General features: G+C 38.2%; 1 protein-coding gene across 1 annotated transcript in view; it reads left to right on the top strand.

Moving 5' to 3' along the window:
- Positions 1-25486, top strand: part of LOC134493463 (protein eyes shut homolog) — a 529249-nt gene that overhangs the window by 91427 nt on the left and 412336 nt on the right. Inside the window, 1 exon segment of the mRNA XM_063298062.1 lies at positions 6781-6980. Coding sequence (XP_063154132.1) covers positions 6781-6980 — 200 coding nt within the window.

The raw sequence follows: 25486 nt of genomic DNA on the forward strand, positions 1-25486 counted from the left end.
GATTGTATGTTTGTGTGTGTGTGTTGTGAGTATTCACTATTGTATGCGTACATGTAGCAACTGCCACTCTCTCTCCACTTCACCCAGAATAATGCTAGGTATGGTGGTGGGTGCAAAACTATGGCCAAGCTTCCAACATAGTAGCTGGCTTACCATTTCTAGCTCTGCTAATGTTGAGCCTCCCTTCCCAAGACATTGTTAGACAATTTCTCCTCCCGCTGAAAGTGTCCCTGGCACCAAACCATGGCTAATCTTACATGTGTTTTCCTGGACTTGTAGCTTGACTCAACACTGGACAACCCCATTCAGCTAATGGATGAGACCACACATTAAATTAAGCCATTATGTGGGTTTGGGCTTTTGACTTGCCACAGTATGGGAACCCAGCCAAAGTGGTTAAGGAAAAGCATATTTCTACATAAAAAGTGTCTCTTAATCTTGCTAACTGCTCTATGTTTCTTTTTGATTTTGTGCTTTTCAGTGTATTGTTTATGTATGTGTGTGCTTTGAATTTACATCGTAATTAGTTTATTCCTTTTTGCCAACCATCCTGGGATTATGACTTCAGGGAGGAATAAAAATGCATAATACACAATAAACGTTTATGCTGGGCCTGTGGGTCTAATCCTTCTCATCTTTGGTTGGTAATGGAGGAGACAGGAATGCTGAAGCACTTCAGTTCACCCCATTCACCCCTGGAATGAGAGTCATCTGTCCAAATGCTTCCATTTTGGCAGTTTTCTTCTTCTTCAGAAATCTATCCTATTGTAATTACTTCAGTTAATGTTTGTGATTTTTCTTTAGAGAGTCTGACTTATTGGATTTCCCTTTCTCATTTGTTCCAAAAGAGGCATTACATTTTCTGCAGAGCTTGTAACTTAATCCATTAAGGAACAGATGCTGATTCCTTCTGTCCTATTAGCACAACTATCTTGTGTGTGCGTTTCCTCACAAATTAAATGTAGGACAAGGTGGGAAGAGATGTCTTTTTCAAAAGCAAAAAAGAGTTTTCATCTCTCTCTCTCTCTCTCTCTTTCTCTCTGTGTGTGTGTGTGTGTGTGTGTGTTTTTTTTCCCAAACTCGGCAACTTTAAGATGTGTGGACTTCAGCTCTCAGAATTCCCCAGTCAGCCTGCTGGCTGGGGAATTCTGGGAATTAAAGTCCACACATCTTAAAGTTCTGAGTTTGAAAAACACTGATACACAGAACAATTTGCATCTCACAAGCCGGTAGGCTGCATGAATTATCTGAACTCTATCTAGCCAAAGCATACTTCATGGATTTTAGGGGACTTAAGCTCGTGTTTGTATCTTTTGTGCTGACAGACCTGGAATTGGAAAATTTTGAAACAGGGCCCGTGAGCCAGACTATATCTGTAGGCCAAAGGTTCTCCATCTTATTTTAGAATGAAAACAGTGACAGTGGTATATAGCATGCGAGGATCCAGTTTTTGTCTCACTCTCACCTCATTTGTCCAGGGTGCCTTTTAGGACTGGGATGCCCTCTAGTACAATGTTAGAAGGTATAGAGAACTTTAGGGCAAGCAGGGAAAGGAGAAAACTTAGTGCCAAAGAGGAGTCTGCATGCTGCCAAATGTTATTCCTGCTATGAGATTCAGGAACTTCACCAGTGTCATCAAGCTAAGTGAAGTGAAGTGAACCCTCTTTAAGACCTCTTAGTGTCAATGTAAATATATTACATGTCTGCCTTCTAGTATTTAACCATGTCTCATTTGAGATTAACCCACTAACTATATCTAATATTTGGTTATTTAACAATAATTGTATTTTTCTAGTAACTTAGGAAGTCAGTGGGAAATGTCAAGAACGTATTTAGAAATCTGAAATATCAGCGTTTTTCTTCCAAATGTAATCCTTCTTCACATATAATTGATCATTTGAAATTAACTATCAAAGCAGTTTGTATTCTGCGCCTGTATCAAGTGTCTGTCTTTGTGCCCAGCTTTATTTATCACTTTGATACTTCCCAATGATTTTATGTTTTTTTTCCTATGAATGATTAACTCAGGTTGATGTGCTCCCTATAAATTTCACATGTAGAATACAAAGGGGAGAACACTACAAGAATAGTTTGCTAACAAGTGCTAACAAGCTAGGGGAAAATGTGTGGAAAAAAGAAACAGAATAAGTAATCTGTTTTTTAGTTCATAAAAATAGAACAACACTAATTGGAAACTGCTGTTTCAAAAGAAAGACTGATTTTTTTAAAAAAAATTGACTTAGTAGTTTTCATCAAGCATCTTAATTAATTTAGCACAAACCATAGGTTGAGCGTTTTTTTTAATAGTATGTAAAGTATCCCACCCTTCCCATGGGATGTATAATTCAATTACTTTATATAACGTTTTGTAATAAATCATCCTATATTTCCCAACTGGAATTCTGATAAAGTATTTTGTTTTCACATAATCCCTCTTGGATTCATTTGCATTTCAATAAAAATAACTGCATACATTTAAGTAAAAATAACTCCTGTGCCACAAGGAAATCTACTTATTGCTGCACTTGATTTACTTTAAAATGTTCACTGGTTTTGTGAACTTAGAAGTAATGCTTCCATACTAATTTGCAAAAATTATTTCACTTTAAGAATTTACATTTATTATTTCAGAAGCTTGGCTGACAGCCACTAACCTACTGCAAAGGAATGGGGCAAAACACAACCTCATATAACTTTTGGTTGAATCTTGTATAACTTCATGTTCCAGGTAGTCCCACAGTCATGATGATGTGCCATTAAGTATTTTAAGGGTTTTGGTGAAAAATCCATGTTTTCACTGTCATTTCTGTTGGGCTCAATGTTCTCCATGCTGAAATGTCTTAGAGTTGAGAGGGGAAAAATGCTAATAAGTGCTGTGAGTCAAAACTTGCAGTGGATGGATGCGTGCATGGGGAGGAAAACGCATGTTGTGCTATAGGAAGACTCATTTCTTTTAAAAGCATATGACTTCTTCTTTTTGTATACATCTTTCACAAACAAATCCAGTTTTTAGTACATTTTAACCAGAAAAAAACCTGAAACTCACAGATTATGTATAGTTCTCCCATCTATATCACAAGTAGAGTCTGTTTTGACAGATATTGCAAATTCTGTGATAGATTTCTTTTTCTCTCCACATGTGTACAGAAGTTTAGCCTAGAACATGATCTGTCCAATTTGTGTGAAAAAGAACATTTTGTTAAATATAAGTCATTCATCTCCCAAAATGTTACCATGCATAAATGTAATGTAGTTACAGTATATCCTCAAACAACAAATCCAAATCTGGATTCAACCAATATAAGATTAATGGCGGTATAAATACCTTTCACCAACTGGACCCTGTTATATTTCCTAAAGTACAGGAATACTTCACATTTCCCTCTAAAACCTTAAATAGGACAGAAAAGTTAGGTATAGATATATGGAAGGAAGTCTAAGCAGGGGAGGCTTAATACACAGAAAATAGAAGTTCTGTTGCTCAAGAAATCTGATCTGGAGCAGAGCTTTAATCAGTGTTGGGGAGAATTTCACTGTGCCTGAAGATTCAACATACAATCAGATGCCTTAGTGGACAGAAGTACTTGTCATTATTTTCTAGAAGCAGAAGTTTCGGTGGTGTTGTGATTGCATTCTTACTGGATTGGAAACTGCACACTAGAAGCAACATACAGGCAGTATAAGCAAAAACTGAATGCCTTTAAAGATGCACTTCTCTCAGTTGCAGATGTCATCCATCTTACATATTAGAAGTGGAACACACTAGTGCACCAAAGTCTTCACTTTTCATAACTGTGTGATGCAGTCCACTGCGCTCTCTCTCTCTCTCTCTTAAAGAATGTGTCTGTTGGTAAAATTGCACACAGGAAAAAAAAAACCTATATAAAGGAAAGGGGTCTGCCTGAATATACAAAATTCCAGAAAATTGCTTGGAAAATGTGCATATTAGGGAAAACACAGAGATAAATATGTATAATAGAAGAGAAGCGTGCATAACAGCTAGTGTGAATTTTGATGGATTTTTAAATTATCTGCAGAACTGATACTCTAAACATATCAAACTTTTGACCCAAATATTTGTTTGCCTTTCCAAATCTTGTCCACCAAACCTTCTAAAGTGATTACAAATATTGAAGGAGAGAGCAGACAACCTTGACTTGTATCTTTACTTATCAGCAAACTTATGGAGAGCATTCCATTTACTGTAATCCTTGCTGTTTGCCATGGATATATACTTTCCACCCAAATTTTACATTCTTCTCCTGGATTCATTTGTTTAAAGCTGCTGATAAGAAAGTCCACTCCAGATTATCAAAGACTTTTTCTGCATTTAGGAACATTGCTGCCACCTTCTTTTTCTTATTATTGATGTATTCTAATGCATTTATTATAAGTCTGCTGTTGTGCTTTATCTTCCTTTTGGGAATGTAACCTGTTTGATCTGTATGTATTATTTCAGAAATACACTTCCTCAGACATTCAGCTAAAATTGTAGTTAATATTGTATTATTAACATTCAACAGAGAAATTGTTCTGTATGATTGAAGTATCTCTGGATCATTTCCTTCTTTGTAAATCAAAGTTATATATGCTTCTCCCATGTTTTTGGTATTGTTTTTGTCTCTTTAATTTGTTGTCCTTAGCAATAGTTTCAACAGTTGTTCCTCTAACTTTTTATAGTATTGGGCTGCCATACTATAAAAAAATACAAGGAATACAAGATGAAATGCTATGCTGTTGATGTAGTATTAACTATCATGCAACCACAGAGCTCAATAAGACAGTTGATGAAAACAATAAAAAAATGAATAATTGTATGATAAAGTAACAGCCTTGTGTGGTGCAGAGTGGTAGGCAGCAGTATTGCAACCAAAACTCTCCCCACGATCTGAGTTCGATCCCAGAGGAAGCTGGAGTCTCGGGTAGCCAGCTCAGGTCAACTCAGCCTTCCATTCTTCTGAGGTCGGTAAAATGAGCACCCAGCTTGCTGGGGAAGATGACGACTGGGGAGGGCAATGGCAAACCACCCCGCTATAGCCTGCCAAGAAAACATCATGAAAGCAGTGTCCCCCCAAAGGGCCAGTCATGACTCGGTGCTTGGACAGGGGACCTTTCACTTTCACAAGTAATTGCAGTACAACAATAGGGAGGTTACCTGAGGGACTGTCTCATCCCCATTACATTGACCCGTCCCACCCGGGCAGGCAGAGAGGGCAGGCTACAGACCCCATCTGTTAGAGAATTCTATCTGGCGGGGTCACAGAAGCATGCCTTCTCTGCAGTAGTGCCTGCCCTTTGGAACATTCTTCCCCCAGAGCTGAGACAGGCCCCTTCACTCCTGGACTTCTGCAAGCAATTGAAAACCTGGTTTTGCCATCTTGCCTGGGGCAGGAAGGACAGCAGTCACCCTTGGGGATGGCTAGCTCCCTAGAAGGACCCTGTTTTACTTGTGGATTTATAGAGAACTTTTAGCTATTGGGTTTCTATCATATGTATTTTATTGTGTATCTATATTTATTGTAAAGATTTATATTGTACTGTTTTAATTCTGTTTTATTGTAAACTGCCCAGAGTCCCTTCTCAGGGGGAAATAGGCGGTCATAAATTTGATTGATTGATAGATAGATAGATAGATAGATAGATAGATAGATAGATAGATAGACAGATACCAATACAGTTTACTCCTGTCTGCAATTTAAGTGAAATTTGTTATAAAATATTGTACAGATATTATGTAACCCCATAAACAATTACCAAGATAGAAAAATCATATAAATAAATGTATAAATGTTGGAAATGCCACAACAAAGAAGGCATGTTTTATCACGTGTGGTGACAAAAAAACTCAAACCTACTAGGAAGAAATAATCAAAACATTCAGAAAATTCTAAAAATAAAATTTGAATTGAAACCACAAATATTCCAGAAAATATAAATGACAAATACCACAGTTTACTAAGTTATATACTGATACAGCTGCAAGGACAAATTTGGTCTAATGTTGGAAAACAAAAACTCTGCCAATGATACAAGACTATGAAACCAGAACCGGCGAGTATATATTCATAATAGAAGTCTAACCAAATTAAGCAGCAATGGCTTCTTTATATACTACATATCACAAAGCAAGGAAAACTTAGATATTTGGAATATGGTTCCTAGGAAAAGTTATCCGACCAATAAAAAATAATAGACAAAGTGACTTAAACAGATATTAGCAATAACCCACAGAGTTCAGAATAAAGTACATTTTAGGTTAGTGGATGGGAAACAAAGTGAAAGGAAAAAAGCATCACTTAAAAATCATTCTATAAGACTGTTTTATTCTACAGCCGTTTTTTCTTGCTTTGCATTTTTAACTTTCTAAAATCTGTTAAAAGCTTAAATAAATAAAACCAAATAAATCATGCTTGGCAAATGTGTTCATCCTGACATCATTGTGAAAGTTACTTTGCCTTTCTTTCATTGTTAGAAATGGGGGTGGGTTAGAGAGACTTCAGATTTTCCAGGGATTAATCTTCCACTCTTGCGACATCTTATTATGAAAAACATTACCAACATATACTTTAGCATATACTTATTAACATGAGAACAGTGTCTTAAGCATACACCTATTAACATGAGAACAGTGTCTTAATGCAAACACATAAACTTACATACAAAATGATTTACTGATGAAAAGCTGAATTCTTAGTGCTGTATAGAATAGAGGTCTTTCCCCAGAAAACCATATAATGCTTCTAAGCTCTGAGATCAATTTATTATCATTTATCTCACCAGGAATGTGAATCATCCCCCTGCCTTAATGGTGGCTCTTGTCAAGATCTAGTCAATTCACTTGAGTGCATTTGCTTGAGTGGATACACAGGTGAATTTTGCGAAGTTGATATTGACATTTGCACTGAACTGCTTCTGAAGTCATCCCTCTGCTTCAATGGAGGTAAATGCATTGACGGTCCTGGAAGAACCTTTTACTGCAGGTCAGTTGTTTGCTTACCTATGACTAGAACAATCAATATACATTGAGTTGTTTGTTACACAGTCTTTTCTAAACCAAATTGAATGTAATGCTTTTTATAAAGGCTATTGAGAAAAGCAAAGGGCTAATTGTTTTCTGGAGCTTCTTCAATAGTACTCCTTGTCCTTTGGCATTCATAAACAATTCCTGCATTGCTGAGATAACTTTAAAGGAACTGTTGGGCATAGGATACTTATGAGTCATTTCTATAGAATGATTCTTGGTATCCCGTGATTTAGTGGCCGGGACTGGTGCAATTAGCTCCCACCACCTGGATAGCTTCAAGACCACCTGCTCAAACCAGTATCAGTCAAGCCATTTAGGCAGCTATGAAAAAAATTCTTCTCATCCCACATTTCCAAGACATTTGGGTGGATGAAGCTAGTTGGCACTGCTTTTTCATGGCAGTGCTGATACTTTGGAACAACCTACTGACAGAGATCAGGTTGGCTCCTCCTTGTCAGTTTTCCAGAAACTTTTAAAGACTGAGTTGTTCTGGAGGACCTTACCCTGAATCTGTATCTGATGCCATCTTGCTTTCTGTTTTTTGCTTTATTCTTTGCTCCTTGCCATTTTGGTGACCTTATGTTTTTGTATGGGGTCTGATGTGGTAGTTGTTATGATTGATTTGATTTGTTTTACTCACCTTTGATGTTTTAACATTTGTTTATGTGGTAGGTAGATGATAGGTAGATGATAGAGTGTGATGTGGCCAAAACCTAGCTCACCTAAAGCAGCCAAATCACTTTGAAGATACATATGTTTATAAGCATGCAAACAATAAAAGTGTTGAGCTCCCAGCAAAGCATTGGCAGCTTACTGGGCAGCCCTGATCAATTGCAGAACCACAACTTATATTCCTCTGGCCTACAACATTTCAAAGACAAGACAAAGGCAGACACAATGTAAATTATAGCATGGCATCGGAATGTTTTTGATTAACCCATCTGTGTGATCTTATTATTATTTATCCCTTCCTACTAGGTCAGCATGTCAGCTATACTATCTCTGAGATTTGGCCAGTAAATATAAACAATTTGGGTTTACTGGATCACAAACTCCTGACTAATCCTCCCCCCTGTTGCTACTCATGGCCAATTCAGCTTGTTGTGAATGTTTTCTTACAAGGGCACTTTAAATAGTGCATATGTATGGGGGTAACTCATAGGTTTGGTAGTGAATGCAGCTCACATGTGTATGGGAAAGGGCACCTTTTATCATCAGATAGATGTAGATGTAGATAGATATGATAGACAGAGATAACCTCTAAATGGCTGGAAAGTTTGGGGCTCAGTGTATTGAATACCAGTGAATCACAAACTATGGACCCACCTTTCTTTTAGTTTAGTGTGCTGTGCAAACCCAGATGAAGTGGTTAATTTATAGTTCCCTGTATTGTGAGAGCCCAGAAAACTGGGTTATTTGAATGACCCATAGTCAGATCAATTATTGAACGTTGCTCTAAGAAGGTTGACAGTCTCTGTTTCCATTTGTTTCTCTCCTTATGGGATTTATATCTTGTCTTTCTGCCAATGAATAGTACTCTTGATGACTAACAAAATAACAGACATGACAGTGTTCTTAATTATATATGAACTAGGAGAAACTGGACATTTTAGCTGAGACTTCTTTCAGAAAAAAATGCATGCCAATTAAACTCATCCTAATTTCAGCTGACCAGAATTCTCCAAATGTTTACATGGGAGCAGAGACACCCAAGACTGCCTGCAACTTGTGAATATAATGCTAAATAGTAGTTTATATATGAAGTGATCCAGTAAGAACCAAGTGCTTTCAGAGCCCAAAAAACTTTTGTAATGTGGTACCATCCTAGCTCAGTTTTACATATGAAACCATTGTCCAGACATAATTCTCACAGGAATTTTATGTTACATAATAATTGTTGTCTCCAGTATGGTAATTGGCATGTAATTGCCATGCTTTCCTCCTATTCATACAAAACACAGGTGACAAGATGAGAAAAGGACAAAGGCAGGGAGTCCTTGTCTATGTATTATATATAAAACTTAGGATGCATTCAAATAGCTGAAAGCTTTATAATAGGAATGGCATTATCTACAATGTCTCCAAGAAGATGGGTGTGGGTTGAAAAAAAATGTGACAGGTTTAATTCAACAAGAGTCACAGTGAAGTTCATAAAATCAGACCTATAGAATCTAGTTTATTTATTCTCAGAGGACGATGTTCAGGATTACTGCCTAAATATGCAGAAACAACAGAGGCAGATGGAAAAGCAACTCATATTTGCAACTTGCAAAGGTTTGAAATGATGGAGGTAGTGGCATTGATGTGTGTGAGTTAGTGTGTAGTTGGTACAAATGAAAATATTAATTTTCACAAAGCTCTCAACATTCTGTAGGCTGTTCTAGAGGTATTTATGACATTCCCTTTGTGTAAAGATAATACTCCAAATTCTACTTTGACTTACTTGCATCTAAAAAAAGCTTGATAAAACACCCCATAATGCTTTTGTGACAATTTTCTGTGCAAAATACCAATATCTTTTAAATGCATTACATTTCAAGTTTCCGTTATCTACATTGCACTTTGAAATAAAGCTGAAAGGAATTAATAATTTTATTAAGTACAATTATTAAATACAAAGCCATCTCTTAGAGGATTATAAATCTGTGTGGCAATAAATAGCATAATATATTTAATTACACCACTAATCTGTAAATGAAATTAAAGCAAAATTCAGGGGGAACTACTTATCCTGCCTTGCATTTGTCATTGTGAATAATGACAATTCTATGTTATTCAGTGCTATTACACTATTCCTTTTGTACCCCAGTTATCTTTTTCTTTAGCTTCATATGCTTCATTTACCCCTTCTACAATTTAATTCTCTTGGTTGCAGTGATCCAATTATATAAATGACATCACAGTATACCCTCCAATATGATATTGCCAACACACCCTCTTTGCTGTTTAAGCAAATTAAACAGTAAGAAGGAAAATCAGGAGAAGGAAATCAAGAGTCCAATAACAGAGAATATTTGATGCCATATAATTTAGAGTCACAGACATTGCTCAATACAAGGGTCTGTTTCTATTATGAGAAATTAGAATTGTGCTTAATTGAATTGGTTTTAGTACTGGAAGAGTGACTTACTGCTTGAAAAATGTTCACCTTCTCACCCCAACTGTTTTTTCTCTTGTTGATGTAGCTTCAGGGGAAAAAAAAGTAGCTTATCACTGTTAGTGGAATTATCATGTCTACAAATATAAATAACCATGTCATACAAAGAAGGCAGTTGTATATGAGGAGTCTTTAGTGCACCATCATGTCATAAAAGTGTTCATTAGTAGGCCCAAACATATAGGCAAAATTGTATCATAAATGTGGAACATTTGGTGAGGTGCAAGTCTCAGCTGCCAAGGGATTGCAGGGGAGGGGGAGTTGGAGAGGATCAATATTATCACCAGTTGGAAAAACAAAATTATCACCAGCCAAGGGAGGGATGGAGAAGGAGAGGGAGAGGGAGAGGGAGAGGAGATATGCTGGTGATTTGTATTACATTTGGGCAAACCACAAATTTAATTACAAAAAGTATTCTCTGAAGAATCCTTATTGAAGCTGTGGTAGAAGACAGCACCCAATGAACTTACCAAAGGAACTGGCAAGGGTTCAAATGCCTGATTAAATCACTGGACCCTAAGCGCTGGGGCCAATAGCCCAGGTGAAAGCTTCCAAGACTACCTATAGGTTACAAATATTTTACATTTTAACGCATGCACAGCACAGTTTAGAAGACAATTATATAGGCAGTTACTTAGCAACAAAGGTGAAGATAAGAAACCTGATGAGATCGCTATATTTTTAAATGACCAAACATTACAGTAAAGTTTGTTTGTCTAACTTCTTTGTTGTGTTAGGACCTCTTGTAATAAGAGTGCTCTAGGAGTTTCACTTGTCCTTAAGGTATCAAGTCTCCCTGATAACTGGGCATTTTCTCCTAGATCAAAAGGGGCACTTAGTAGTCCTGTCGATTACTAATTGACTCTAACCATTACGATTGCTTTGAAACTAAAAGGTGCTAAGCAATTTATCACTTACGTTCAAGGATTTTTTCCTCAGGTTGTGTTTTGTTGCAAGCGGATCTGCTTTAAAGACTAGAAATTTCTCCTGCACTGTGTGCATGAATTCTTTTCCTTGAATTTTCTATCATGGTGAACAAGCAGGTGCTAGGACAAAATTCTGAAGGCTAATAAATATGTTCAAACGTAACATATAGCTTCTTAGAAATCTAAATAGGTAGTTCTGAATACAGAACATTCTTCAGTTGTTGTATTTATTATAAAGACAAATTCTTCAATTCATTCATTTTGTGCTGTATGTCTGTAACACTTCACATAAGGAATATTGCACACACTCTGTGTGAGGCTGCCCTTGGAAACCCTCAGAAGGCTGCCCTTGGAAGCCCTCAGAAGCTACAACTAGTCCATAGTTCAGTAGCACAAGTAGTTATGGGCACACCTCATAGTATACCTATGTTACACCACTGCTACACAAGCTGCACTGGTTGCCTGTGAGCCTTTGAATGTAAGTCCAGGTGTTGGTTACCATGTATAAAGTCTTTTATGCCATATGACCTGGCTAAGTGAGGGGCCATCTCTCTCCCAACATTTCTGCCTATCTCTTAAAATCCATGAAAGTAGGCACACTTTATGTCTCCTTTGTTAAGCAATGTCTTCTGATGGGGCCTAGGAAGCACACCTTCTCTCTTGCAGTGCCTGGCCTCCAGAGTAACATCCCCCTTGGAAATTTAGACAATTTCAACCCATAAGCTTTAGACCATTATACTACCCCCCATCCCAAGTTTTGGGATAGATTGGTGTACAGAGTTTGTCTTGGCATGGTAGGTTGTTCTGTTGTTCCATTAGCAATGGCCAAACTCAGAGGTATGTCAACATCAGAAGGAAGACATGGTGCCAATGGAATGCCACAGCATGGCTAAATAAGGAAGTCTATGAAGAGTCCAGGTGCTTCACAGCAGTATCTATTAACATTAACTTGATGCCTACTAGATAGGAAACTGGAGTCTTTAACCTTTGCAAAAGAATACAGTTTTAAATGAGCTGGTTTTATGGAAAAGGACAAGAAATAATTAAATGGTCCTGTAAATGTATCATTTGCAATTCTACTAAAATAGATGCTACCTGTAACTCTGAGCCTCTCTTTCCCTCATTAATGGCTAATCTGCTATCTTGTCACACAATATTTCAAGACTAAGTCATGAGGGGAAAAATCCAGTGACAGAATTTTGACACTTCTGCAAAATAGTCAAAAATACTTCAACTCAAACAGGATCTAGGACAGTGAGGGGAAATTGTATGAAGGTTGAGCAGAAGTGCCATTTGATCTAGAACTCTAGACTAAAGTCCAAGCTGCACACCCTAGAGCATGAGACAGGAACTGTGTTTTGGTTGGTATTAGTCTAATGAAACCAGGTGGAGTTGATGCTTACTTCATTCCCATCCCATCCCATGAAATATGGTAAAGAGACATGAAATATGTGACATAGAAGAAAAATGTTACTTGATTGAGGGAAATATAGATGACCATCTAAAGAAGGGTCCTTTCATGGCCATTAAAGCTCAATAGCAGAGTGCCAAATTTATATGCATAAGATCCCTGGCATTTACAACTAAAAAAAGAAATAGAAAGCAGGTGATAGAAAAGTTATTTCTAAACCTGCTGCTAGTTTCAGTAGAACAAGGTGGGACTAAGTGAACCAGTGGGTTGACCGGTGGTAACAAAACTAAAAACAGTTCATTGTTTCACTTACTAAGCTTCTGAAGTGAAATCCCTTTAGAAAATCAAGCTGGAAATTAAAAAAAAATCAGGAATTCAGTTCAGGAATTTGGGAATTCAGTTCAACAAGAAGCAGAAACACTTCATCCTATAAATTGGAGCTTACAGAATTCTCCAATGTGGTTGGTAGTTCCTCACATCTTTGCCAGTAAATTTCATTATTCACTATGTGTTCTAAATTAGTCTATCCATCTTTGAATCATAGCAGTTAATCTTGCTTTCACAAATTTGTTAGAATATTTAGCAAGCAACACAATGCAAGCAAACAATTGGACCTTAATGTTCCCAGAGATGGGCAGAAGCATTTCTTGATTAAGCATAGAGATGGCTGAGATTAAAAAAAAAAAAGACTGGTTAAGAGATGCTATGAAATGAAGTCACCAACAGTTAAAGAAAGGGTTCTTTATTGAAAGAGCTATGGCTATTGAATCAGATGCCAACACCTAAATTCAGTGGATTTTAATTAACATTTCCATACGTGCAATCCATGGGTTACTGGGTTACCATTTGATTGACTACCATAAGCCTATGTCCATATATGATATTGCTGTAATAAAAATCCTTCAAAAAATCCTGTAAGCATGAGTAGGAATATTTTTTTTTCAGCTATAACCTTATAACAGCGATGTAAGATAGCTTTTGATAAATCAAACTGGGGAAAACAGATGCATCTGAAGAAATGAGATGTATACAGATGGAAAGCCCCTAAAAGTCTCCATTCACAGGTATCACTTTAACCATTTCCTAAGTTGAAATATGCACAGCATACCTTGGCTCAATAAAAGAAAGTGGAGCTGGTTAACAAGCAAATGAAGTTTGTGCTTTTTTATCCCACTACAGAGAGTTCCAGATTCTATTTTTCCTTCAAAATGGAAACAATGATTTGATCAATTTTAATGTCCAGGGACAGGGGACGGTAGAACCTTTCCCATGTACGTACTCTAGCAGCACACTGGTTGTGAAACTAGTATCAGTTTCACTGTCACTTTCAGTTTACAGAACTACTATGGCATCTTAGGGGAGCCTTAATTTCAGTGCTATCCTAGATGGATTTTGCTATTGGTAAGAAGCTTCCAGAAACAAGCTCCTAACTAAAGCCCACCTACCTACCTTGTTTTGTATTTTTGTATTTTACTGTTTATGCTACACACACACACACACACACACACAATGTAAAGGTAAGGAAATCCTCTGGAAAAGCATTTTTTAAAAAATCCATAGGCCTGGAGTTTTCTTAGTAGATCATCATGCAGTTTCATATGCTATAGATCCATAGATGTTTGTGTAGGGTTATATCCAAAGCAGTGCTTTTGACTCAGCCAAGTATCAGCTGTAAAGAGAGACATGAGACCCATTACTGTGCATGACAAAGTACTTACGGGAATCACTCTTGCCATCTTTCTGTTTAAATAAGAAAAAAAGGATAAGGTTTTCCATACAATTTTTTTTTTAAAGATAAAAATTAAAACTTTATATTTGGCATTTGAGAGCATTAGGCTATAGTTATAAAACACTTATCACTGCAGTGAAGATAAATCACTGCTCTCGTATCTCAGGTACAAGGAATATTGCAGTTAGCACTGAATTTCAGGAAGAAATTCTATGACGATGCTGCAGGAAATAGGAGTCCTGAATCTTATTCTCTCCCTCCCTTCCAATGTAGGGCTGAAACATGTTGTTGCATTATGCACTTAATCTCATTCAATCTTCTGGAAGAGGGGAGAGAGAACCACAGAATTGTTAACCTGTGCAATCAGTCCTGATTTCATTTGTATTCAAGACTCAGTATTGAAGAGGGCATACTTCAAATAGACTTTGTAATTCAAGATTCGAGGGCAAACTGATTCAATTCAAGCCACTTCAAGATTTAAAATTTAATATAAAAAAAGGTTATCCATAAGTGATAATGGAAAAGCATAAAATGCCAGCAGCTTTTTGATTTTTTGATAGTATGAAAATAGCAGGGTTAATAGACCCTTTAGAAGACACTGATCCTGACAAGTTTCAGTTAGATATCTTCAAGGATTTCAAATGATTTTTTTAAAAAAATATTCTGCTGGACCTCTTTTAAGCAGGTATGGCAGGAATGAGGAAAGGTCTCCAGAGCAGCCTACAAATTGTCCAAAAAAGACACTTAGTTTTGCTGAATCTAGCAGCAGGTCTCCTGTGCCAACTTAGATGCATACAAACCCATTGTCCTATTCCTCTACAGGGTAAGAAACATTATGAACTTTAAAGGAAAAGAGTAAGAAGTAGTGGACAAAAGAAATTAAAGGCAAGAAGTAAGAGGAAAAAAACAAGAAACCTAACCCACATCTAACTTACAGCAATATAATTCAGTATATCTTTCTGTACCTTTCTAAACTTGAAAAGTATCCTTGATTCCACTAGATTTATACATTGCCTTTTGTTCTTTAAATTTCTCAATCCTCTCTGAGAATATCAACAACTCCATCTAATTACTTTCTCAGTTTTCCCCTTCCTCTCAATTCATTTGCTCTTCCTTTCTATATTTGTTTTGTTCTTTGTTCTTAATTCATCTTTTCTATATAACCAGACCACCTCAGTGTATTTTTTCCCCCATACTGGTAACTCACTTTGAATTCAATCCACATTCATTCTGCATCATTCATTCTTGATCTATCTCTTCATGTTTTACTGCACACTATTTTTAAATACCCCATTCTTACTGCATTCAACCTGTTTTTATGACTCTCACAATTCTCATTTCCATATAGCAAAACAGGCAGAAGCATGCTCTTATCACAGAGCCACTTTTGCTTCTTTTGATAAATATGCCTTCTTCATGACAAACCACATGCTATCACAATCAAAATGTGTACATCTTAAAATTTTGCCATCCATTTCATCATTTTCAGTAAACATTCTGCCAAGTTATATAAATTCATTCATTGGTCTAGGGTTTTGGGGGGCAGTTTTGCCATTTTTTTGTATAATGCATTCATTCTGTTTCCTCTGTCAGATGCAACTTCTCTAATCTTTAATACAATAATTTTCAGATCCAAGTTCCTTGTGGTATCATACAACTAACATTTGCCCCAAATCTTTCAAGTTCTCAGCCAAACAACGTGGCATAGTCTTCATAAAAAAAGTACACATGCATGCATGTCTCCAAACAACAAATCTCTAACATTATCACAAGCATTGTATAGATACACTTTTCATGTATCTATAAATACATTAAATTGATTTACCCTAATGGGGTTGTATTCTGCTTCCTCTGATCACTGTTTTTGTTTGTTTGTTTGTTTTTGTTTTGTTTTTGTTTTGGATTGGTGTAGCTGGTTGAAAAGTTTGGATCTTGGAAAGGATCCTCTCATCATTGACAGGATTTAGTTGAGTCAGAATTCTGGCTTTCAGGCAGTAATTTAGCTAGTTAGCAGAGGGGGAAGATGCAGTAAAAATGGCACAGGAAAAGTATTAGCTTTCTCCCTTTTTAAAAACCAGCAAAACTTTGGATCATTGTTTATAAGTGCAAGTGGGACACCCATTCACCCACTGAGAGACTTAAACCCGTTGAAGCCATGCAGAATTTAAAAATAAAGTTTGATTCATGAGATGTACCTGTCTGGTACTGAGCACATACCCAGAGTATTAGACTGAACTCCCAGCTGTGGTAGAAGGACCAGCACATAAATGTTATATTCCATTAGCACAAAGAAAGCAAAGTTGAAGCTTGTGGCTGGTCCCAGTAAAGAAGCTGAGACTTGAAAATGTGAATGAAGCCCAAAGTTGTGTTAGCTTTGCCCCTCCAAAAGTTCTCTGATAGGCAGAGAGTTTATTGTCAATCAGACTTTATAATGGGTCACAGATCCAGACAGCATAAAAGAAAATACAATAGATAATATGAAGTTCAGTATAACATGCATGATAAAAGAAGCCTGTAGTCTACCTTGCTGTTGGAGTTTAACGTGATAAAATTTATTGGCTGGTTACTCGTGTCAGTGTCAGAAAGCCCACTTTACCACTCAATCCCTCCCTTTCCAGTATTCTTCATATGTGGAAGGTGATTCCAGAATCAGTAGAAAAGTCAACGATTGCGGTTAAGAACAAGGATCTGATGAGTAGATCAGCTCCTTCAACCCTCTCTGGAGAAAGAGAGGATGGGAGATTGCCCACATTGCACTCCATACGGTTGCTCCTCATGAGAAGACTGCAGGGCAGCAGTCTCTGGAGGATGGGAGAACCAGGAGATGAGGGAATTTGCCGTTCTTCCTCCAGCTGCAATCAGAGCCTTCAAAGGATACTAAGTTTGCACTTCCTTTGCTAACCGCCTTTGGAAATTGCCTATTAACTTTAAAGAAGTTTGCTGCTGGAGTTTAACGTGATAAAATTTACTGGCTGGTTACTCGTGACAGTGTCAGAAAGCCCGCCTTAGCACTCAACCCCTCCCTTTCCAGTATTCTTCATATGTGGAAGGTGATTCCAGAATCAGTAGAAAAGATATCAAATTTGCAAAGTCTTTGAAAGGCTTACAAAGCACTTCAAAAACAGCTGATTTGATTTGCTGCTTTGAAGCAGATACCCACCTTTGTTTGTTAATCTGTTTTGATGGGGCATTTGATTTAAACCTGCCAGAAGTTTAAAGAAACCCTTTAGAGATTTGCACAACTTTAGAAGTTGATGGCTTAGGTGGTGCAATTCCACATGTAAAGAATATTTAGTCCCACCTTGATTCAGCTACAGGTGGAAACATTGTTACCACAACTACAAAAATTACAACCAATGTGTGCTGGCTATGAGGACATAGCCATGTATACTCTGAATTAAAAGAATCCAATCCTTCTTCATGCCAAGACTTAAGTAAGAATAATAAGAATCATTTTAAAATAAATGATTGCTAGCATTGATATGCATATCTAGACTCCCTACCATTTAATGAAACTATCCTATTCCCCAAGTCCTTATTGTGTTGATTTTATTGAAATGCTTTTGTTGTTGTTTATTCGTTTAGTCGCTTCCGACTCTTCGTGACTTCATGGACCAGCCCACGCCAGAGCTTCCTGTCGGTCGTCGACACCCCCAGCTCCCCCAGGGACAAGTCCGTCACCTCTAGAATATTATCCATCCACCTTGCCCTTGGTCGGCCCCTCTTCCTTTTGCCCTCCACTCTCCCTAGCATCAGCATCTTCTCCAGGGTGTCCTGTCTTCTCATTATGTGGCCAAAGTATTTCAGTTTTGCCTTTAATATCATTCCCTCAAGTGAGCAGTCTGGCTTTATTTCCTGGAGGATGGACTGGTTTGATCTTCTTGCAGTCCAAGGCACTCTCAGAATTTTCCTCCAACCCCACAGTTCAAAAGCATCTATCTTCCTTCTCTCAGCCTTCCTTATGGTCCAGCTCTCGCAGCCATATGTTACTACAGGGAACACCATTGCTTTAACTATGTGGGCCTTTGTTGTCAGTATGATGTCTCTGCTCTTAACTATTTTATCGAGATTTGTCATTGCTCTTCTCCCAAGGATTAAGTGTCTTCTGATTTCCTGACTGCAGTCAGCATCTGCAGTAATCTTTGCACCTAGGAATATAAAGTCTTTCACTGCTTCTACATTTTCTCCCTCTATTTGCCAGTTATCAATCAAGCTGGTTGCCATAATCTTGGTTTTTTTGAGGTTTAGCTGCAAGCCAGCTTTTGCACTTTCTTCTTTCACCTTCATCATAAGGCTCCTCAGTTCCTCTTCGCTTTCAGCCATCCAAGTGGTATCCTCTGCATATCTGAGATTGTTAATGTTTCTTCCAGAGATTTTAACTCCAACCTTGGATTCCTCAAGCCCAGCATGTCACATGATGTGTTCTGTGTACAAGTTGAATAGGTAGGGTGAGAGTATACAGCCCTGCCGTACTCCTTTCCCAATCTTAAACCAGTCTGTTGTTCCGTGGTCTGTTCTTACTGTTGCTACTTGGTCGTTATACAGATTCTTCAGGAGGCATACAAGATGACTTGGTGTCCCCATACCACTAAGAACTTGCCACAATTTGTTATGGCCCACACAGTCAAAGGCTCTAGAATAGTCAATAAAACAGAAATAGATGTTTTTCTGAAACTCCCTGGCTTTTTCCATTATCCAGCGGATATTGGCAATTTGGTCTCTAGTTCCTCTGCCTTTTCTAAAGCCAGCTTGTACATCTGGCAATTCTCGCTCCATGAACTGCTGAAGTCTACCTTGAAGGATCTTGAGCATTACCTTACTGGCTTGTGAAATGAGTGCCACTATTCGATAGTTTGAACATTCTTTAGTGTTTCCCTTTTTTGGTATGGGGATATAAGTTGATTTTTTCCAATCTGATGGCCATTCTTGTGTTTTCCAAATTTGCTGGCATATAGCATGCATTACCTTGACAGCATCATCTTGTAAGATTTTGAACAGTTCAGCTGGGATGCCATCATCTCCTGCTGCCTTCTTATTAGCAATGCTTCTTAAGGCCCACTCAACCTCACTCTTCAGGATGTCTGGCTCTAGCTCACTGACCACACCGTCAAAGCTATCCCCAATATTGTTATCCTTCCTATACAGGTCTTCTGTATATTCTTGCCACCTTTTCTTGATCTCTTCTTCTTCTGTTAGGTCCTTGCCATCTTTGTTTTTGATCATACCCATTTTGGCCTGGAATTTACCTCCGATGTTTCTAATTTTCTGGAAGAGGTCTCTTGTCCTTCCTATTCTATTGTCTTCTTCCACTTCCGCGCATTGCTTGTTTAAAAATAATTCCTTATCTCTTCTGGCTAACCTCTGGAATTTTGCATTTAATTGGGCATATCTCCCCCTATCACTGTTGCCTTTTGCTTTCCTTCTTTCTTGGGCTACTTCTAGTGTCTCAGCAGACAGCCATTTTGCCTTCTTGGTTTTCTCTTTTTTTGGGATGTATTTTGTTGCCGCCTCCTGAACAATGCTGCAAACTTCTGTCCAGAGTTCTTCCAGGACCCTATCTACTAAGTCCAGTCCCTTAAATCGATTCTTCACCTCCACTGCATATTCCTTAGGAATATTAGTGAGCTCATATCTAGCTGATCTGTGGGTCTTCCCTAATCTCTTTAGTCTGATCCTAAATTGTGCAAGAAGAAGTTCGTGATCTGAACCACAGTCAGCTCCAGGTCTTGTTTTTACCGACTGTACAGATGTCCACCACCTTTGGCTGCAAAGTATGTAGTCAATCTGATTTCGGTGTTGTCCATCTGGTGAAGTCCATGTATAAAGCCGTCTCTTAGGTTGTTGGAAGAGAGTGTTTGTTATGCAGAGTGAGTTGTCTTGGCAAAATTCTATCAGCCTATGTCCTGCTTCGTTTTGTTCTCCCAGGCCATGCTTACCTGTAATTCCAGGTGTCATTTGACTGCCCACCTTAGCATTCCAGTCTCCTGTGATGAAAATAACATCTCTTTTAGGCGTATTGTCCAGTAGGTGCTGCAGATCCTCATAGAACTGCTCTACTTTAGCTTCTTCAGCATCTGTGGTTGGGGCGTATATTTGGATCACTGTGATGTTAGATGGCTTGCCCTGAATTCGAATTGAGATCATTCTGTCATTTTTTGGATTGTGTCCAAGCACTGCTTTAACCACCTTACTATTAATTATGAAGGCTACTCCATTTCTTCTGTGGTCCTCTTGTCCACAGTAGTAGATCTGGTGGTCATTTGATGTGAAGTGGCCCATTCCAGTCCATTTCAGTTCACTGCACTGACGCCCAAAATGTCTATCTTTAATCTTGACATCTCACCAATAACCACATCCAATTTGCCCTGGCTCATAGATCTTACATTCCAGGTTCCAATGGTGTGTTGATCCTTAGAACATCGGATTCGCCGTTCACCACCAGCACCGTCGGCCGCTAGCCGTCCTTTCGGCTTTGAGCTAGCTGCGTCATCACGTCTGGGGCTAGTTGAGCTCATCCTCTGTTCCTCCCCAGTAGCATTTTGACCATCTTCCGACCTGGGGGTCTCATCTTCCGATGGTATACCGACATATCTCTGGTTGTACTGATCCATTGAGTTTTCACGGCAAGAATACTGAGGTGGGTTGCCATTACCTTCCCCAGGGATCACATTTAGTCTGACCTCTCTGTCATGACCTTCCCATCTTGGGTGGCCCTTCACGGTTTAGCTCATGGCATCATTGAGGTGCTCAAGCTCCAGCACCACGACAAGGTAACGATCCTTTGCTGAAGATTGAAATGCTACTATTTCTAATAATAATACTTTATTCCTTAGCATGCCCATTTTGGATTTTCATTAGTACCATACATTCCAAAACTATTTGGTCTGGTACCCCAGTTCAAAAAGGAAAACTGGAGGCATTTATTTAAAAGCTTAGTCCTGAGGAAGGGAGATCTCCTGTTCTGACCAATCCAGATGCTGGATAATGTTGGGCTGCATCTTCCTTTTCTTATCTCTCTGCCTAGGTGGAACTCTTTCAGCTGAATGAGAAGCTACCTCTGGAACTTAAACAGAGGGATAGGAGACAGGGACAGGATGAATCAAGCTGGTGTTATTTGTTTATCACGGACATCCCTGCTATAAATTGCGTCCAGACTACCATTGTATTGCATTGTATTGTATTTCTCCCAGGCAATTTTAAAATGCAGTTTATTATCCAATTCCACTGCTATTCACTGCATCTATGAAGCTAGTGCATCTATAGTAAATTGGTGATTCAACATACTGGAGATAGAACCAGAAATTAAACCCTTGTCTCTCCTAAAGCAACAGTCCAGATCACCACAACAGTGTTTTTTTTTTCTTTTTTAATCATAAAAATTGCTCTGCAGCTTGAACTTCCACATTTATTCACGTTCTTACAAATTCTATTCATTGTATGCTATGCCCAAGGGTGACATAATCCCTACTCTAGTAGAATTTAGCCAAAGTCTCCTGTAATGCATATATTCATGTAGCTGAGGTATAAAACATCCTTTCTCTCAGTGGCATTAGCTCAGGCAGTTCATTCTTGAAGAAGACTTCATGCTGAAGGAGTGAGCTACAGCTATAGAGGGTAATGGTAAAGGTCACTTTCCACTCAGATTTCTGATCTACTGCACTGTGAATTAATACATTTATCTTGGAACTAATCCCATTGGAATAACTCTTTTTCACTGCTGATAATATAGTAGGGAGCACCAACTAAAGATGTTGGTCTTCACTGCATACAGCATTTGTAACTTCCGTTCCTTGTTAAACAGAAATCAATTTGCATCTAGATATATTGCACTAAATGGTCAAAATCCAAAGCGTAGTTTTGCATTTTTAAGTCCTTTGCAATCAATAGGGCAAACACTATGTTCAGCTAGAGCCAAAAGGTTTATATTATAATTCTCTCTCTCTCTCTCTCTCTCTCTAATACATACATTGATTTAAAAGTTCTTTCTTCTTTCCTTTCTCTTCTAATCCTAAAGAACTAGATCTAACTGTGGCAGTGCAGTAATTTTCACTACATCTTACAACTGTAAGATCTGTTGGTGAATACCACAGTCATGCTGGTATTATTTTCTCACTGTTAAGTTGCCCTTTTGGCTATTTTCAGATATGGGTAGCAGTGATTGTGTCTCTATCAGTATGTGTTTGTGTAAGGCCCCAGTTGTATTTGTAGCTGTTGCTGAGCTTTTGGTGGTAGTGTCAGATGTAGCAAATTGTTGCATTGACCCAGCCTCTGATATTTCCTTGCCTCAAACAAGCAATTCTTTACTTCTCTGTTCCAGTGTGGAACACATTTCAATGTGCATAAGAAGATACCTCTACATGGCACATGACTGAATGATGTTCTAGGCGTATGAAGGCTACTCATTCAAGAATGCTTCCTTCCACTAAGCCAACTATTGAAACATATTCTCAGAATTACGAACACAGGGCTAGCTTATCCACTGCAATGCTTAGGGCCTATACAATTCCCAAAGACCTACAAAATGTTTTAGACCCCAAAGCATCTCAGATAAATCAAAATAAATCAAAACAAAGACATATAAATCAAAACAAAGAGAGAGAAATAAAAACAAAGACATATAAACAATATTATATAGTCTGTGACTATATCATGCAAGTTATTTGTCAATAAATGCATCTTGAGAAGGCTAAGTGTGCCCAGCTACTACAAAGGCTTTAATATAGCCTTGACTTCATAATTGTATCCAAAGAAATGCTCGCCTGTTCCTCTTCTGGCATAGCTGAGAATTGACTATTGACATCTACTATACTCAACTGTACCATGCATGATGCTTTGCAGTTTAGCTAATTTTTCAGCTGCTGTTCTCTGTCTGCTGCTATTTGCTTGATTAACAATGCTTTGTCACCTGTTTTTATCAATTGCAAGACGTACTCCATTCCCAATTCCCACCAGCCCCAACCAATATGACCAACAGTTAGGCATACTACAAGTTAAATGTGAGCAACCTGGAAGATCCACACTTCTATGCAATATACCGTAGGTGCAAGTAGTCAGTTGAATGAATGCTATCAAGACAACTTAACATTTTATAAGAATCTGCAGTGACTCAGTGCAGGAGATAGAATTTCCTATTTGGAGGAGGCAAGAGAGGTTACCAGTTGATTAGAGTGATTTATTTCGGAAGACCCGGTGAAATCTCCTGAGGGTATATATTCTGGTTTGAATTAACAAAATATAGAAGGCAGCATCATTTCTCAGCTGAATAAGGCTACTGCATATTTTACATGAATATAAGAGGATAGAGGTGAAGAAGATTCAATTGAAAGATAAGATCAGATCAATTTTATTATGGCCTTTGGCCAGCAACATTCAGTGGGAAGATGTAATATCACTTTCATGCTTTCATGTTAATGTCTGGGGGAAAATGGCTGCATTTTTTAGACTAGACAAAAGAGAATCCAGAAGATCTAGCTCCAAGATAACAATGGCATCTTGTTCTACTTACACTAAATGTAAATAGCAAGTCAGGTACTGAAACTAATGCAAGCTTATTATTTTAGGCTGTGTGCTGCGGAAGAAGCTATATTTATATCACATCAAAGGGAAAAAGTATTTTCCTTAAAAAAAACCCTAAACATTTCTTCTATAAGCCAAAAGGACCTCGTTGATACTATATAACACTGAGGATTAGTAGACACTTATTTTAAATTTAGTTTTAAGGAGACTGACAAATCACTTTTGCTATTTTGAGAAAAAAAAAAGTATAGCAAGTACATAAACAGGAACTGATAACTTTGAGTGAATGACAAGTACCTGTTATTCCATCAACCAATTTTTCATCACTTCTAATGGCCGTTTCTATCCTTACAGCCTACACTTGCATTTTAGAATTTTAAACTGGTAAATACTTTGCTTCTGGATGCTTTGCTGATAAGAAGATAAAATACTATGTAAGTCCTACTTCATTTCAGTTCTTAATTTTCACAAACCTCACAGACCATCTTTGGAGCTATTTTCTTCATGTATTTGAATACTGAGTTCGTAGGTTACTAAACTGCTTCGTTGCCAGTAGGAAAAGAGATGAAAAACAAGATTTATCCACTTTATTATTGGAATCTGTGTGATGCTTGTTGTTGTTGTTTATTCGTTTAGTCGCTTCCGACTCTTCGTGACTTCATGGACCAGCCCACGCCAGAGCTTCCTGTCGGTCGTCAACACCCCCAGCTCCCCCAAGGATGAGTCCATCACCTCTAGAATATCATCCATCCACCTTGCCCTTGGTTGGCCCCTCTTCCTTTTGCCTTCCACTCTCCCCAGCATCAGCATCTTCTCCAGGGTGTCCTGTCTTCTCATGATGTGGCCAAAGTATTTCAGTTTTGCCTTTAATATCTTTCCCTCCAATGAGCAGTCTGGCTTTATTTCCTGGAGGATGGACTGGTTTGATCTTCTGGCAGTCCAAGGCACTCTCAGAATTTTCCTCCAACCCCACAGTTCAAAAGCATCGATCTTCCTTCTCTCAGCCTTCCTTATGGTCCAGCTCTCGCAGCCATATGTTACTACAGGGAACACCATTGCTTTAACTATGCGGGCCTTTGTTGTCAGTGTGATGTCTCTGCTCTTAACTATTTTATCGAGATTTGTCATTGCTCTTCTTCCAAGGATTAAGCGTCTTCTGATTTCCTGACTGCAGTCAGCATCTGCAGTAATCTTTGCGCCTAGGAATACAAAGTCTTTCACTGCTTCTACATTTTCTCCCTCTATGTGCCAGTTATCAATCAAGCTGGTTGCCATAATCTTGGTTTTTTTGAGGTTTAGCTGCAAACCAGCTTTTGCACTTTCTTCTTTCACCTTCATCATAAGGCTCCTCAGTTCCTCTTCACTTTCAGCCATCAAAGTGGTATCATCTGCATATCTGAGACTGTTAATGTTTCTTCCAGAGATTTTAACTCCAGCCTTGGATTCCTCAAGGCCAGCTTGTCGCATGATGTGTTCTGCATACAAGTCGAATAGGTAGGGTGAGAGTATACAGCCCTGCCGTACTCCTTTCCCAATCTTAAACCAGTCTGTTGTTCCGTGGTGTGTTCTTACTGTTGCTACTTGGTCGTTATACAGATTCTTCAGGAGGCAGACAAGATGACTTGGTATCCCCATACCACTAAGAACTTGCCACAATTTGTTATGGTCCACACAGTCAAAGGCTTTAGAATAGTCAATAAAACAGAAATAGATGTTTTTCTGA

This window comes from Candoia aspera, chromosome 1 (assembly GCF_035149785.1).
Source record: "Candoia aspera isolate rCanAsp1 chromosome 1, rCanAsp1.hap2, whole genome shotgun sequence".
Classification (NCBI taxonomy): Eukaryota; Metazoa; Chordata; class Lepidosauria; order Squamata; family Boidae; genus Candoia; species Candoia aspera.